Genomic DNA, 16,561 nt, shown 5'->3' on the forward strand with positions numbered 1-16,561 from the left:
TTAATGTTTTGTTTTTTAATTTGTTTGTTGGTGTTTATTTTTTAGTCCCAGTGCTTTCAGGGAACTAAGAGTCCTATGAGAGAAACAAGGCAGATTCTTATGTTCTAAAGGGGAATTATCAGTGGTGAGAGAAGTGACCCATAGAGATAATGATTAGAGATAGATCCCCAAATTTAGCTCAGTCTATCAGTCAGACGTTGGCATGTGATAATTGGGTTACAAATATACTGGGGACTTAGGTTTTCAAAAGCAAAAGATTTTTCTTTGCTTTGATCTCCTTTTTTTGTTATTGTACCCCAAAGGCCATTTGAAAGTGTTATACAAAACCTTCTATTTTTTCCCCTTCAAGTTCCCATTTTGGTGGCTAGAAGCCCAAACATATTATTTTGATAGCTTTGTGCCTCAAGGCTTAGGCTGACAGAGCACTAAACTATAGTAAATTACATATGGAAATCATTCTAAAGTTGGATTATATTATTGAAAACTGATTAGAATGAACTCTGTATAGTAATTAGTTATGGGTGAATATCCATAAGATATTTAAATGGTTTTCTCCAAACATGGACATATTCAAAGTTATGAATTATGTATTTCAACAGTCCCCCAATTGAACTCTTTAATAAAGGAGCCAGACACTTTAAAACCTTTAAACTAATTTCTATTCTATGATACATGACTGGTTTTTAGGAAAAGGAGAAGATGCTGTTGGTGTGCCCAGTTTACATTTGGTTCTGCCATTAGACCCTTGAATTACATTTCCAGCTTAAAATTCCTATGAACCTCTTTTTTATGTTTGTTTCATCACCTCTCTTGGTAAGTTATTCCATGTGTTTATTAAAACATATGTGAATGCACCAAATTGTCTACCATAAACAATCTGCCAGAATTTAAACTGAGGATAAATCTGGCCAACAAGAAAATCAATGCTGGTGAAACAAAAGCCTGCAAAAAGGGGGAGAAAAAGAAGTTGATGTTTTAATTAAATTTCATTCTTTTAGTGTATACTTTATATTGTCCCAGTGTGCATAAAAACCAAAGCACTTCTATGCATGAATGATTTAGAAGGAAAAAAGTGAGACTGAAAATTCCATTAGATAGCACGAGTCTAACACATTTATAACCCTGGTTGGTATGAAGTAAATTTTTCTTTAATCTATTAATTCAAAATTTACCACATTTCTCATAATTATTATCTTGAAGGGATATGAAGACACCCATGGCTATAATTTACAGAAGGCTTAAAGGTTCATAATTGCTCTACTACCAAATCTCTATTTATTCCCATTGAACAGTCTTTATTGAGAAGAAAGTATGCCTATATTGATTGTTTAAACTCTATTGGTCAAATATGAGTAAGGGACTGTCAAAAGGCCATGAATTTGGGAGAATTCAATTTGTTTGCTTCAGATGGTTATTCATTCATTTGTAATCTGATTAACTCATGGTATTACTATTTTTGATCTTTGGGCATAATAATAGCTCTTTCATTTAACCATTTACAAAGTATCTTGTACACAATAGCCCAATAAGGTTAATAGTATCATTATTATTGGGGCAACTTAGTGATATCATAGACCAAGTCTCAAATATACTAACCATATGACCCTGGTCAAATCCATTATCCTCCTCTGCCTGCCTCAGTTTCCTCATCTGTAAAATGAGGATAATAATAGCACATACCTCTCAGGGTGGTTGTGAAGATCAAATGAGATAAGAAATGTAAAGAGCTTAGTGCAGTGCCTGGAACATAGTAAATACTTAATAAATGTTAGCTGACAGTAGTAGTGGCAGCAGCATCTCCATTTTACAAATCAGAAAAATGACTCTCAGAAGTGAAGTGACTTGTGCATCTTACAACTAAGTGGTATTAGAGCCTGATGTACTGGAAAGACGATTGGCTCTGGAGTCAGAGCATGCAGGTTTGAATCCCACTTCAAACACTTAACCATGTGGCCTTAGAAAAGTGACTTACCTCCCTAAGTCTCAGTTTCCTCATGTATTAAGAGTTGCACTAAATAGATTCTGAGGTCCCATTCTCCAACTCAAATCTTGTGGCTTTAATTCTAGCACTTTCTCTTCTAAAACTGCTACCAGTTTAGAGGTCATGTATGCTTCCTTTGCTAATTTAGGTAGCACTAATTCTTGACTCAGTTCTGACTGCTCTTAAGAATGAAATGTTAATTATTAGGAACATTAGTGGCAAGCATTTTTTAGTCGTTATCATTTGAATGAATCAATGAATTAAATGAATTTTAAAAATTATTAAATCTTACCAAATGTTAAGCACTAGGGATACCAACTGAAAAAGGAAAAAGTTCTTTCTCTCAAAGGTTTCACATTCTAATTGGGAAGATGTTACATCTGTAGTTCTGATGGAAATACCCAGAGGTCTTAAGATAATGCTGTGGGAGTGCAACTAGGTGGCTCAGTGGATTGAGATCTAGGCCCAGAGACAGGAGGTTTGCGTTCAAACATGGCCTCAGACACATCATAGCTGTGTGACCCTGGGCAAGTCACTAACCCCCATTGCTTTGCCCTTACTGTTCTTCTGTCTCAGAACAAATACACAGTATTGATTCTAAGACAGAAGGTAAAGCTGTTTTTTAAAAAGTATATTGAGGCTTCTACCCAATAGGAGGTACCTACTACCATTGGGAAAGGAAGAGGCAGGGAGTGATGGTCTAAGAGTCAGAATAGAAGAATAATGGTTTTCTTCTAAAAGGGTGGTGATGTGTATTCAGTATCTGACTGGCAAGGGCAAAGGAGATTGTAGCATTGATGGGAGGGCTTGGGATGAATTCAGGGGAAAAGAGAAGGAAATAGGGTGCCTTTCAGTACTATTTCTATCTGGGGCCCTCCAGGTAGTACTAGATGGGATCTAGACCATCCTGCTAGTAAGATAATATTTGAGATTGGTTTTAGGACCCTTGCAAGATCTTATCATCATTCTTTTTTCATTCTTATTCCATAGCCAACTCAATTTCTCCTAAAATCAGACTCCTTTGTCAGTGAGAAATATTCTATGTACTTCCAAAGATTAACTATGTTTTTATTGTTAGTTATTAAGAAAAGACTTTCAAAGTCAGTGTTTGCACATTCCTCCTCAAATCTGAAACTATCCTAGTATTAATAGAAGTTGCCCATTTTTTAGCCATATGGTAGCATCACACATAGCATTAGAATTTTGCTTTTAATTGCTATCTTTCACTTTTACAATCACTTTCATTTACTACTATCTCTGGATCTCTCCCCTCAGAGATCCATTCCTTAAAGAATAGGCTGAGATAATATTTGGGATAAACGAGATAAAAAAGTATTTATCATAGTGCCTGGAACATAGTACTTAATAATACCTAATAAATGCTTATTCCTCCTTTCTCATTAAAGAATTAAATGGGGAAAATGGAAAAGGAAATTGTTTTTACTAAACTTTTAAAACTAAATTTTACTAATGAACTAAAGCATCAAATAAGTCAAACATTATAAGCAATATTTTATTGCCTCTTCTTTTGGGCCAGTATTGATCATTATGATTATACAACATGCTGTTTTCCTCACATTATCATAGCAATTATGTATGTTATTGTTCTTGTCTTGGCTAATTCACTTTGGATCTGTTCATATAAAACTTCCATTACTTTTATGTATTTATATTCATTTATTTCTTTATCCTTTAGACTTTGAGCTCCTGGAAGGCATTGTCTTCTTTGTAACCTTAGCACTAGGCCCAGTGCCTGACAGAGTGTGAGCTTAAATGCTTGTTGAACATTTCTGACAAAATGGAAAAATTCCAGTACCTTAATTTAATTTGCCACAATTTCTTAAGCCATTCCCCAAATGATGGAAACCTACTTTGTTTCCAGTTATCTAACTACTATGAAGAGTGGGGTGATGTTTTGGTGTATACAGAACATTTTTAAATTTTTAGATATTTCTTTCTTTGGGGTATGTGGATAGCAATGAGATTCTTGGGCTAAAGGATATGAGCTAAAGTAGAATTTTAAACTGTTTATTTGTTTGTTTGTTTGTTTGTTTGTTTTTACAAGTTTAGCAGGTCTCCAGATAATGATTTCTACTCATAGAGATGGTATTTGAGACATATTACATAGACTCTCCCATCAGTGTTTTTCTTTACTCTCCATTCTGACATTGGTTCTAGTTTTTGTATATGTGAATCTGATTCAAATGTTTCAAAATCATTTTCTTGTGCTCTGATTGTTGATATAACCTGAATATTTTCTGCCTTCTCTTTTTATTTTTTATTGATTACTGTGTTTTAAGTTGGATCCTGCTGCTTCTGTCTTTAGGAGCAGCCTGTCAGGCACACTTTATCAAAGGCTTTCAGAAAATCTAGATAAATGGTGCTGTGAATCCTAAAACTGTCATGTCTGTCTTCTAAGCATCTTCATATTTGGAAATATTATTTAAGCTAGATCTTTTTGGTCTCCTTTGATTTACTTTTGCTTCGTAGGGTCCAGATATCAATCCCACAAATGAAGGCACAACCATTTCTGACACTAAGAAGCCTCTACTATATGCCTTTGGAGAACCATCTCTAGGGAAGGAGAAATAAGGGAAATATCTCTGACTCTGAACTTCACAGGACCCCTGACCCTAGGGGCTATGCAATAATTCAGGCAGTCAGTGGGAGAGCCCAGATAGCTTAGCTAGATGGTGCTGAAAGAAAAGAAAAGACTTGAGGCTTATATGCATGCATTCAAATTATGATATACTTCAATGCCAAAGCAAAGTATGTGGGACTTAAACCACCCCCTTCTACTCTCTCTCCTCACTCCCAAGCTGTATGTTACCTTAAAAAAAATAAAACCCTAACCTTCTGCTCTAGAATCAATACTAGGTATTGGTTCCAAGACAGAAGAGTGGTAAGGGCTAGGCAATGGAGATTAAGTGACTTGCCCAGGGTCACACAACTGGGAAGTGCCTGAGGTCAGATTTGAACCTAGGATCTCCTGTCTCTAGGCCTGGCTCTCAACCCACTGAGCAACCTAGCTTCCCCCTGTATGTCAGCTTTTTATGATTTCTTAACCCCTCCAAGGCATATCTTAGGGTTCATTTTAATCTGACTTCAAACATCTAACATTCCAATGGACTCTAATCGCATAACTGTGGGTAATTTGCTTTTGTTTTTTTCTTTAAAAATTGTTTTCTTTAATTTTTTAATTACATGAAAAACAATTTTGACCATTGGTTTCTTTTTTATTTCTTTTTATTTTATTTTTTTACATAAAATTAAAATGTTTAACTACCAATCAGGCCCACTCATTGTCATGCCTCAGGTCAGGGTGAGTCATTCCAGTGTTTTGCTCCTGCATCAGTCCTTGTCCTGAGTTCTCAATTTTAAAGTCATGTCTATATCAGAACAGAGCTTCTCTCCATTTCATTAAGGCTATTTAGTTAGTAACAAAGCAAAACTCCCAAACCCTTACTTTCCAATGTTAAATTGACACATTCAAGAGACTGATTTTGGGTTAAGAATATCAATTTCTTTATTAGACGAGCATTTAACTAATAAGTTAATATGGTTGGTGATCCACTCTAAAATCAAAGACCAGGAAGTTCATTCATGCTAGTCTAGAAAGACATTTGGGAGCTCATCATTCACTTCCTCCCTTGGGCATCCTAAGATAGTTCTAAAAAATAAATTTATTTATTTAGAATATTTTTCTATGGTTATATTGGGGTTTTTTAATTATTAAAATTGTTACCTTCCATTTTAGAATAAATATTATGGTTTTGTTCTAAGACAGAGAAGACTGTTAAGGGCTAGGCAATGGGGGTTAAGTGACTTGCCCCAGGTCACACAGCTGGGAAGTGTCTGAGGTCACATCTGAATCCACGACCTCCCATCTGTAGGCCTGGCTCTTAATCCACTGAGCCAGCTAGGTGCCCCCACAAGTGTTTTATAACATTTTGTGATTTATATTCTTTCCCTCCTTCCTTTCATCCCATCTCCCTCCCCTCAGCAATAAATAATCAGATATAGGTTATACTAATGCATTGTGGATAATTTATCCAACTGCATTGTTTGTTTGGTTGATTCAATCACCTCCAACTCTTTGTGATCCCATTTGAGGTTTTCTTGGCAGAGATACTGGAGAGGTTTACTGTTTCCTTTTCCAGCTCATTTTATACAAGTGGAAACTGAGGCAAACAGGATTAAGTGACTTGCCCAGGGTCACACAGCTAATAAATTTCTAACACAAGATTTGAACTTAGGAAGATAAATCTCCCTGATTCCAGGCCTGGCCCTCTATCCACTGTGCCACTGAAGTACCCTAATTGCATAGTTCCAACCAATCCAACATTTTTATCTTACATACTTATTGTCTATGTCCTTCCATAAAACCCATTGAGGACATTTCCCCATGCTAGAGACCTTCTTTTAAATTGTTTGATGGCTCATGAAAATCAGTGCAGCCCTGGGGCTCAGTCACCTTATGGTCTTACTAGTCTTTTTTGATCATAACTGTCCTGAATGACATCTTTTCAATATCGTTCACCCCAAAACAAAAATATTAAATTCCTGAGTTGTCTTGATATAAAAAGGTGAGATAAAAGCTCACCAAAGGTGTCCACTACTCATGAAAGATAGGGACTTTAAATGGAATTGCTTGTGTGTGGTGAGGGCCTTAAGATACCTTTGTTTATATATGACATTGTGCTGAAGTGCCAACCTTAAGAATTCTGGAGGACCTCCTCAATGAGCTCCATGACTATACAAAACCCTAATATTCGAAACAGAAGGAAACTAAATGGAGGAAGAATAATTACTATCCAGATTATGGCATGTAGTTGAATAACCAGTCCATTGTATTACTCTAAGTCAGCGGTTCTCCACCTCTCAATTTGTAGCAATGAGAATACATAATGCATATCAGGTATTTATTTACATTCCGAATCATAACTGTAGCAAAATTACAGTTTTGAAGTAGCCACCAAAATAATTTTTTGGTTTGGGGTCACTGCAACATGAGGAACCGTATTGCGGGGTCACAGCATTAGAAAGGTTGAGAACCACTGCTCTAAGTACATATATCTTAGACTAGCATCATAAAGAGTGTATTGGCCCCAGAATTGAAGGAAGAGAATAGGATGAATTGTTTTGGGGAAATTATGTAGCACTGTTCCCTGAAACACAAAATCCTAACTCTAGGATTTTCCTGGAAGTAAAAGTAATATAGTATATTAGTTAGTGCTAGGTTTGGAGACAGGAAGAATTCATTTTAAATCTTGTCTCTCTTTGTTACTGGCTGTGTGACCTTGGGCAAAAAGACTTCTGTCTCAAACAGTGTCCTAGAACACACATATGAGGCTTCTCATATCAAGGGTTCTCCAAACTGATAAATCATAGATATTTCAGAATATTTATATCTTTTCTTAGTGATTCGATAAGGCTCTGGATAAATCAGCAAGCATTTATTAAGCACCTGCTATGTTGCCAGTCTCTGTGCTAGGTTATGGGGAATACAAAGACAAAAAAGAAAAACAATCCCTCCTATCAAGGTGTATACATTCTAATGGAGGAGACAATATGTACCTATATAAATAGAGATATTCCTTCCACGTTGTGGGTATTAGCAGTGTGGCACCCCTGAGATAAGGAAAATTCATGTAAAAATTTTGGCCCTTCCTTTATACCAAAAAAGTCTGAAATTTTTCTTTTTCTTTTATTGGGTATTTAAAGTACCTTGTTGTAAAATTTGGATGAAGTACCTAGACATAGGTTACGGAACTTCTAAACTTTTTCCGTGTTGTCTACTGTCCTTTATGTGTTGATTGTGGCTTTTACAAAACTCCCTCCAAATTCTCATTTAATTTCTTATGTCTGACCAGAGATATATTGAAAGTAAGATGGGAAAAGTCACAATGTGGAAGGGATACCTGTACATGCAGAATAAAGGTAGAATAAATATAAGATAGTTAAATACAAGGTAGTTTAGTAGGGAGGGCACCAGCAACCTGGAAGAGAAGGAAAGACAATATGATATAAGGTAGTACTTTAACTGCTTCTTAGTGTATGAAAGAGATTCTTTGAGGCAAAGGAAAGGAGGAAGTGCATTCTGGGCTTGGTAGATGGCCAGGAAAAAAGCACAGAGACTCAAGATGGATTGTCATGTGTAAGGAACAGAGAGAAAGTTTCACTGGGGAAAGGGCACAGGAAAGAGAATGTTGTATAATAGGATACTGGAAAGATAGATTGGGGCTGAGTTGTGGAGGGCTATAAAAGTAAAACAGAGTATTTTGTATTTATGTTAAGACAATTGGAAGCGAATGGAATTACTAAGCAAGGAGGTGGTATGATCACATCTGTGCTTATGGAAATTTTTGAATCATGGGCCATTCCATCTCTGAGAAATCATAATTGAAGATGATTCAAGGGGCAATGAAAAGATTCACAGTGGGCATCAAGAGGCTTCAGAATATCATCAGCCTAACTACCTGTGTCAGAGTGTTTTGAGAGGAAATAAAAGGTCATGGAGAGGAGTGGTTCACTACATGCCCCTCTATCCAGAGAGAGGCCTGACATCAGGAAAAGGGCTGTGTTGCTGTAGCTTTTTCTCAATTGATAACTGTCATTTCCCCTGCCAGGCTATCTGGTAAAGTAAAACTTTTTTCCTATCCTACAAATGTACATTTAAATGACAATTAAACATGGTGGAATTTTGGTCATGCCATGCGAATTGTCTTTATCAGACATTTTGACATATTATTAAATGTTTCCTCTTCAAGTTCAAAAAACTTCTCCACTACTCTTCCTAATATGAATACTTCTCATTCAGAAGAATGATATCCCTGAACAACCTCCACAGCACAATCATTCATGGAACACTGAACCCAGTGCACCATGGTAAGCTCTTTTACTCATCCTTAGTCCTTTCTTATTTTCAATTTTTAGTCCGCTTTCTTTTCCCTGAAATATTGATTCCAGCTCAACTTTTGCTTTTGGCTTCTTTCTTGATGACATTATGATGCAACCTTTGCTTCTGGCCTTTCTTCAACTCCAGAATTGAAAACCTAGCAATGTTGACCTCCTCTGTAGGAGTCCACTCTTGTTCCCTGGCTCTTTATGGGCCCTAGTTCTTGATCCTCTCCTGACTTGCAAATATTCAGTTAGTCTCAGATCCACAGTACTATTTTTTCCAATGTCCTGGAAGATTCATGGCTGCCCAGTACTTAGAGAGAGAGTCCCACTCATTGCACTAGTTTTGCTTAAACAGATCATCCTGTAATTTTTCAGGATTATATGAGGCCTGAGGCCTCATAGGTCTTCTACCTTTCTTTGTCAACAGTTAGTAATTATTTTAAAAGGGATCTATATTTTTACCTATTGGCCTGGGAAGTTATATAAATTAACTCATGTTCGTAAATAATTTGAATAGGTATAGGACACTGTAAACATCAGCTAGTATCATCTTCACTGCTTTGGAAGACCCAATAATCATAATCTGTTACAAAATAGGTAAAAATAGTATTTTCCTATGCTATAATTACATATAATTTATAAAAAATGCATATAATCTTTAAAATATGAAGAAATCATTTAATAACAATAATTCATATTTCATAGCCATAACGAAACAATTTTTATTTCTGTTGGAAAAAGTAATCAATTGCTGCTTGGAATATACTAGATTGGAAGACATTTGTAGCAATTTTTGAAATCCTTAGATGGCATATATGATCTAAGGAATTTATCATGAACTATTACCTAATTTTTAAAAATTATCTTTGGCTTTAGAAATTTCCCTTCTCATTTTTCTTAGAACTATAATCTTTCCATCTCCATGAATTTGCTTGTATAAAAGTTTCTTGAAGTCAAAACATGCTATCAAGAGATAGCACTTTTATATAGTAGTCATTTATATAGAACAAATTCTTGAATTCCTTTATTAACTGGTATGCTAACTTTGCAAAGCAGAAATCACTACATGTGCATTGTATTTAATTAACTATATTAAATTATGCAAGCTCATGACAATAGACAGTAATAGTACAGTGTATTCATAAGCAAAAGAATTGGAGCTGATATTACTACATTATTAAAAGATAATAAAACTTTTCAGTCCTTTCTCTTGTTTGCATGTTGAAAAACTGTTCATTGATTGTAAAGGCAAAGGTGTTTTCTCAAAATATGTTTTCGATCGTTTAGGTACAGTTTCAGAAGATAGTAAAAGGAACTACTGTTGAAACCCTCACTGTTTTGCCATCTCACCATAGGACTTCTTACTTCACCCCTCTACCTATCCTTGAAAAAGATGCAAAGAAAGGTCAGTGACCCATTTATCCACTTTTTAATATAGCAGAAAGAACTCTGAACTAGGCATGAGAGTGGTGTTCGATTTTTATCTCTGCCACTAACTAGTTGTGCGATCTTGGGCAAATTACTAGACCAGTAATTCAGGGTTCCAGTTTCTCATCCATTCACATGGGTTGGATTATCTAACATTTCTATGTTGGTGATTCCTGTGTACATATTATAAGCCCTCAGATTTTTTCTGTGCTCCCCTCCTATATCATCACCTGTTTTTTGGATGTTTTAAATGAAATGTTCTACGGGAAACTCAAATCCGTCATGTCCAAAACAGAATACAACCATCTCTCTTCTGAATGTTCCTATTACTTTCAGGATCTATCATAGTTCTTGTCATTGAGGTTTGTAATGTTGGGGTCATTCTCAGCTTCTCTCTCTCTCACTCACTTCACATGTCCAATCACTTGTCAAATCTTGTCCTCATTATCTTTCATCTGAACTTTTAAAATAAACATCTAATTAGTCTCCCTGACTCAAATCTTTCCTAACTCTAATCCATTTTCCACAAACCTACCAAGTGATTTTCCTAAAGCTTAGGAAATGTCATGCTCCCATCCAACTTTGTTACCCCATTTGCTAAATATAACTTTTCTAAATAATATTTAAAACACCTTTCACAACCTGGCCTCAAACTACCTATATAACATACCATAAGTGCTCTATTATGCATTACTATCCTTTATGGTCCATCCAAATTGGTCTTCCTATTTTCTCTTGGGTATAGTACTTCCCCTCCTATCTCCTTTATACTGGCTATCCTCCATGTCTGAATTACACTTCCTTATCACTTCTACATTTTAGAAATTTCTAGTTCTCTTTAAGGCTCAGCCTAATTACCACTTCAGTATAATCCAGATATGAGAATTTCCCTTTGGCGCAGAATAATGGCCCTTGTCTGCATGAGGGGTTGGAACAGGGGAGAGGAGAGCTCCATTTTCTTCATTTTTTGAGAAGGCTCTTGAGTCTCTTCAAGCATTCTTTGGGCACCCTTGTCTTCCCATTTTGAGAGAAAAAAAAACAGACCATGCCAACCCCACTTCAAGTATCTGAAGGGAGACTCTGGGAAGAAGACAACATGAAAGTAGCTGGCAGTCTCCATCATGTTCCTATTCCCAGCTTGCTACACTAGAGGCTTTTGGGAGTTTCTTCATGAGTGAGATATGAGACTCTCTTTCTTGTTTGAACTGAATTACCTCACTCCTAATGGAAGAGCTCTTTTACTCTGTATTATCTGGCATATGTTCTTCTATGTATACTTTCTCTGATTTCTGTTTTCTTGTCAACTAGGATAAATGGATTTTCTTTTTTTTCTATAATATTTATTTTATTTTTTATTCAAAGGTATTTTAGTTTCCCAATTACATGTAATAATAATTTTTAACATATCTTTTCTAAAATAAGATCCAAGCCATCTCCTTCTGTCCCTTCCCATCCCCTCACTCAAATATGTTAAGCAATTTGATCTGTATCAGTACCTATATGCATATAATCATGCAAAATACATTTCCATATTGGTCATTGTTGTAAGAGCACTCTCATATACAACCATAACCCTCAAATAAAACCATAAATACACTGACCTGAAAGATAGTATGCTTCGAAACACATCCATCTGACTCAACATTTCTTCCTCTGGAGGTGGATGGCATTCCTCATCATAAATCTTTCAAATTGTTCCAGATCATTACATGGCTGAGAATAGCCAAGTTTTCACACTTGATCATTATACAATATTGCTGTTGCTGTGTACAATGTTCTCCTGGTTCTGCTTATTTCATGATGCATCAGTTCATGCAGACCTTTCCAGCTTTTTCTGGAATCATCTTGCTTATCATTTCTTATAGCACAATAATATTCTATCACCAACATATGCCACAATTTGTTCAGCCATTCCCCAATTGATGAACATAATCTCAATTTCCAATTCTTTGCCACCACAAAAATAGTTCTTATAAGTATTTTTGTACAAGTAGGTCATTTCCCCTTTTTAATCTCTTTGGAATACAAACTCAACCAAGAAAGAGAGTTCCATATCTCACTCAGGGGGAAATTCCCAAAAGTCTCTAGTGTAGCAAGCTGGGAATAGGAACATGATGGAGACTGCCAGCTCCTCTCATTTTGGCTTCTTCCCACAGTCTAATTCTCCCTTCAGAAACCTGAAGATGGACTGGCATGGTCCATATTTTTCTCTCAAAACTGGAAACAAAAGGTGCCCAAAGAGTTCTTGAAGAGACTCAATGTAGTGATATTGTAGGATTAAAGGGTGTGCACAGTTTTATAACCCTTTGGGCATAGTTCCAAATTGTCCTCTAGAATGTTTGGATCCATTCGCAACTCTACCAAAAATGCATTAGTGTATCAATTTTGCCACTATGGTTCCATATATGAACACACAGTCTTAAAATTGTGATATGCCACTCTCAAATTTCATTAACTACTCATTTCTTATCTCCTCATTCTCCCATCCCAAACACATAATTTCTTCTGTTTCTCACCCATAAATCTTCATTCAGACTTGTCAACTGTTTTTTCAGCATCTGCTCCAGAACTACTGAGAAAATCATGAAATGGACATTTTCTGTCTTGGTGATTATGTCAGTTTCCATGAGTCGACTTATCCTCTCTTTGTAGAAGGATCTCTCATATTAATCTATATCCAGCCCAAGCCTTTCTTCTTAGTTTCAATCTTGTATTATTAGTAAATAATTATTGAACATATTCATTGGGTTAACCCATAGTCATATCAAACTTAACATGTGCAAAACAGAATCTTTCTCCTCAAATCTAACAATTCCTCTGTATTTTGTTCTTTATATTGAAGTTACCAGCATCTTTCCAGGCACTCAGGTTTTTAACTTCAGAATCATCATTCTCTTCCTTGTCTCTCATCTTACATATCTGTTTAGTAGCTAAATCCCACTGATCTGACCTCTATAAAATTTCTCACACCCATCCTCTTCTCTTTACTCACATGATTGCTATCCTACTTTAGAATTTCATCACTTCTTGCTTGGACTATAGGAGCCCATAGCTCATAGTAGGTACTTAAAATTTGTTGACTTTAATTAGACAGCCTCCTAATTGGCTTTCTTGCTTCTAGTCTTTCCCTGTCCAATTTCTTCCACACAGCTATCAAAATAATCTTCATAAAGTAGAGATTTGACCCTTTTCAAGAATCTTTGGGAGCTCCCAATTGTCTCTAGGATAAAGTACAAATTTCTCATGTTGTCATTTAAAGCCCTTCATAATTTGGCTGAAGGCCATCTTTCTAGGTTATTCATTTATTTTCTTTCATGCACACTAGTTTTTCAGCCAAAGTGAACAATTTGCTATTCATCAAACTTGCCTCATCATGTGTTGCATTTTGTTCTCCCTTCTGCTTCTTAGTATCTCTCCTCTTGTCTCCCAGTCTTGACTCAGGCATGACTTCTTATCTGTGAAACTTTTTGCTGATCACCCTCCTTTCTGGTGCACTTTTCCTCTCAAAATTACCTTGTATCTATGTGTTCATATGTTGTATCTCCCCAAAGACTTCTTGAAGGCAGGAACTGTTCTTCATTTTTATCTTTGTATCCCCACTGTCTAGCACAATAAATGGCATGCTGTAAGTGCTATAGAAATGTTTTTTTAATTGAATTGGACTGAATTGAACCACTGCAGATAATCTTATATATTCTCCTCTAGGTTCCCAGTGTGCCTCAACAACTCTTTTGCTCTCACATCCTTGACTCCCTCTCTCTTTCTTCTTTCTCTCTTCTACTCCACAATCAAACCCTCACCACTCCATAAATACCTTTCATTTATTTTTTCCCTTTGGTATTTCTTCCCCTTTATTATAAAGTCATTTTATTTGACCAATTACATTTAATAACAAAATTCCACATAAGTTTTCTGTAGTTATATGATCCAAATTGTCCCCCCTCTCTCCTTTCCCTCCTCCCTCCCAGAGGTGGCAAGCAATTCAATCTGGGTCATGCATGTATTATCATGAAAAGCATTACTATGTTGTTCATTTTTATAAAAGAATAATCATATAAAACCAAAACCCCTAAATAAAACCTAAATAAACTAAAGTGAAAAATTGTATGCTTTGATCTGCATTCCACCTCCAGCAGTTCTTTCTCTGGAAGTGGATAGTCTTCTTTGTCATAAGTCCCTCAGAATTGTCTTGGATCATTGTATTACTGAGAGTAGCTAAGTCTCTATCACAGTTGATTATTTGTAATATGTACAATGTTCTCCTAGTTCTCCTCATTTAATTCTGTATCAGTTCATGTAGGTCTTTCTGGCTCTTTCTGAAATCATCCTGTTCATCATTTCTTACAGCACAATAGTATTCCATCACCATCATAGACCACAATTTGTTCAGCATTCCCTGATTGATGGGCATCCCTTCAATTTCCAATTCTTTGCCACTACAAAAAGAACTGATATAAATATTTTCTTACGAGTAGGTCCTTTCCTCCTTTGTAAAAATAACTTGAGTATACAGACTAAGTAGTGGTATTTCTGGATATACATTGTTCTATAGGTATTTGGGCATAGTGCCAAATTGTCCTCCAGAATGGTTGAATCATTTCACAACTCCACCAGCAACGCATTAAATGTCCCAATTTTTCCACACCCCCTCCAACTATCACTTTCCTTTACTGTCATATTGGCCAATCTTCTAGGTGTGAGGTGATACCTTAGAATTGTTTTAATTTGCATTTCTCTAAGAATGATTTAGGACATTTTTTCATGTAGTTAAGATAGCTTTGATTTCTTTATCTGAAAACTACTTGTTCATATCCTTTTACCCTTTGTCAATTGGGGCTCTCACTTCATTTAAAAAGTAGTGACCCTCTTCTGTTTTCCCCTCAGCCTCCTGCCATTTCCTCAAATCTTCTAAGAATTATCATTCACCCTTGCTTTCCATCTGATAACAGAAGAAAGAGGATATTCTTATCACTCACGAAGGTTAATCTTCCCATTTTCACCTTTGTTCCCAGCACTCCTTACCCACTCCTAGAACTAGAAATTGATCTGCTTCTCTCAGGGATCCTTTGCTTTTTGTGGCTTCTTCCTATCTATCTACAAATATATGCAGGTCTCCTTTATACTAAAAACAAAAAAAAACTTCTACCTCATTTAGCTACCATCTTTCGCTGACCGTTCATTCAGAAAAGTTGTCTATAGGCTTCTACAATTCTTCCCTTAGTGGTATTTTCCAGTTTCTAGGCCCCTCCATGTGATTCTATTAGAACTTTCAGATACCTCTAGTGACTACCTAGAAGAATCAAATCCAATAGCCATTTTTGGTTAACATTTTTGGTAGTGTCTGACACTGCTGGCCACTTTACTAGAAACTCTCTTTGCTTCCTACCTTCAAAAACACTTTTTCTTTATCATTTGCTGCCTTTGCATCCTCTTCCTGATCTTTTACTGTGGATATTCTTCTAGTGCCTATACTCTCCTAACATCAAAGGATCAGACCTCAAAACAATATTAGATATTGATGAGTTTAACTACTTCATTTTATCGATAAGGAAACTGGAAATCAGAGAGTTTAGATGACTTGTCTCAGGTCACATAGTTGGTAATGGTAAACATAGTTACAATGTTGTAAGATTTCCTCCCTAGACAAGCTTATTTGCCCCAATTTAGTCAATACATCTGGCACTTAATTGAAATATCGATATTGACAGCCAACAAGCAGTTTGTTAAGCACCTACTGTGTTCCAACAATTCTGCTAAGAATAATAGGAAAAAAATGAAATAGATGCTGTTCTTACATTCTATTAGGGAAGAAAACATGTATCAATATAAGTTTATGCAAAATATATACAAAGATGAATTTGAAGGAAAGCCTCGAGTAGCTGGGGGAAATCCAAAAAAGACCTCTGAGAGGATATTTGACCAGAAGTTTGAAGGGAACTGGGCATTCTAAGAGGGGGAGGGGAGGAAGAACAACATCTGAGGGATGAAGAGGAAGGAGCAGTAATGTGTGCAAAGGTATAGATAGAGATATAATGCCAGAGAGACAGCTTGCTGAAATGGAAACAATATTGGGTTTGGAATCAGAAAATTTGAATTTTAATCCTGGATGATCTTGACCTCCTGGAGTCTTTGTTTCTTCATATATAAAATTAGGGAGTTGTACTGAATGGTCTCTAAGTTCTCTTTAAGCTTTAAATCCTAACCCACTCAATGCTAGGTTCAACATCAAGTTAAATCTCTAAATGCTTT

General features: G+C 36.0%; 1 protein-coding gene across 7 annotated transcripts in view; it reads left to right on the plus strand.

The window, feature by feature from the left end:
* Positions 1–16,561, plus strand: part of IQCH (IQ motif containing H) — a 359,480-nt gene that overhangs the window by 151,908 nt on the left and 191,011 nt on the right. For 6 of the 7 annotated variants that reach the window (XM_007479608.3, XM_056808700.1, XM_007479609.3 and 3 more), the window contains one exon: positions 10,172–10,289. The exons of the other annotated variant lie outside the window; for it this stretch is intronic. In XM_007479608.3, the coding sequence (XP_007479670.2) occupies positions 10,172–10,289 (118 nt within the window). The remainder of the gene's footprint in view (positions 1–10,171; positions 10,290–16,561) is intronic. 7 annotated transcript variants of the gene reach the window in all.

This window comes from Monodelphis domestica, chromosome 1 (genome assembly GCF_027887165.1).
Source record: "Monodelphis domestica isolate mMonDom1 chromosome 1, mMonDom1.pri, whole genome shotgun sequence".
NCBI lineage: Eukaryota > Metazoa > Chordata > Mammalia > Didelphimorphia > Didelphidae > Monodelphis > Monodelphis domestica.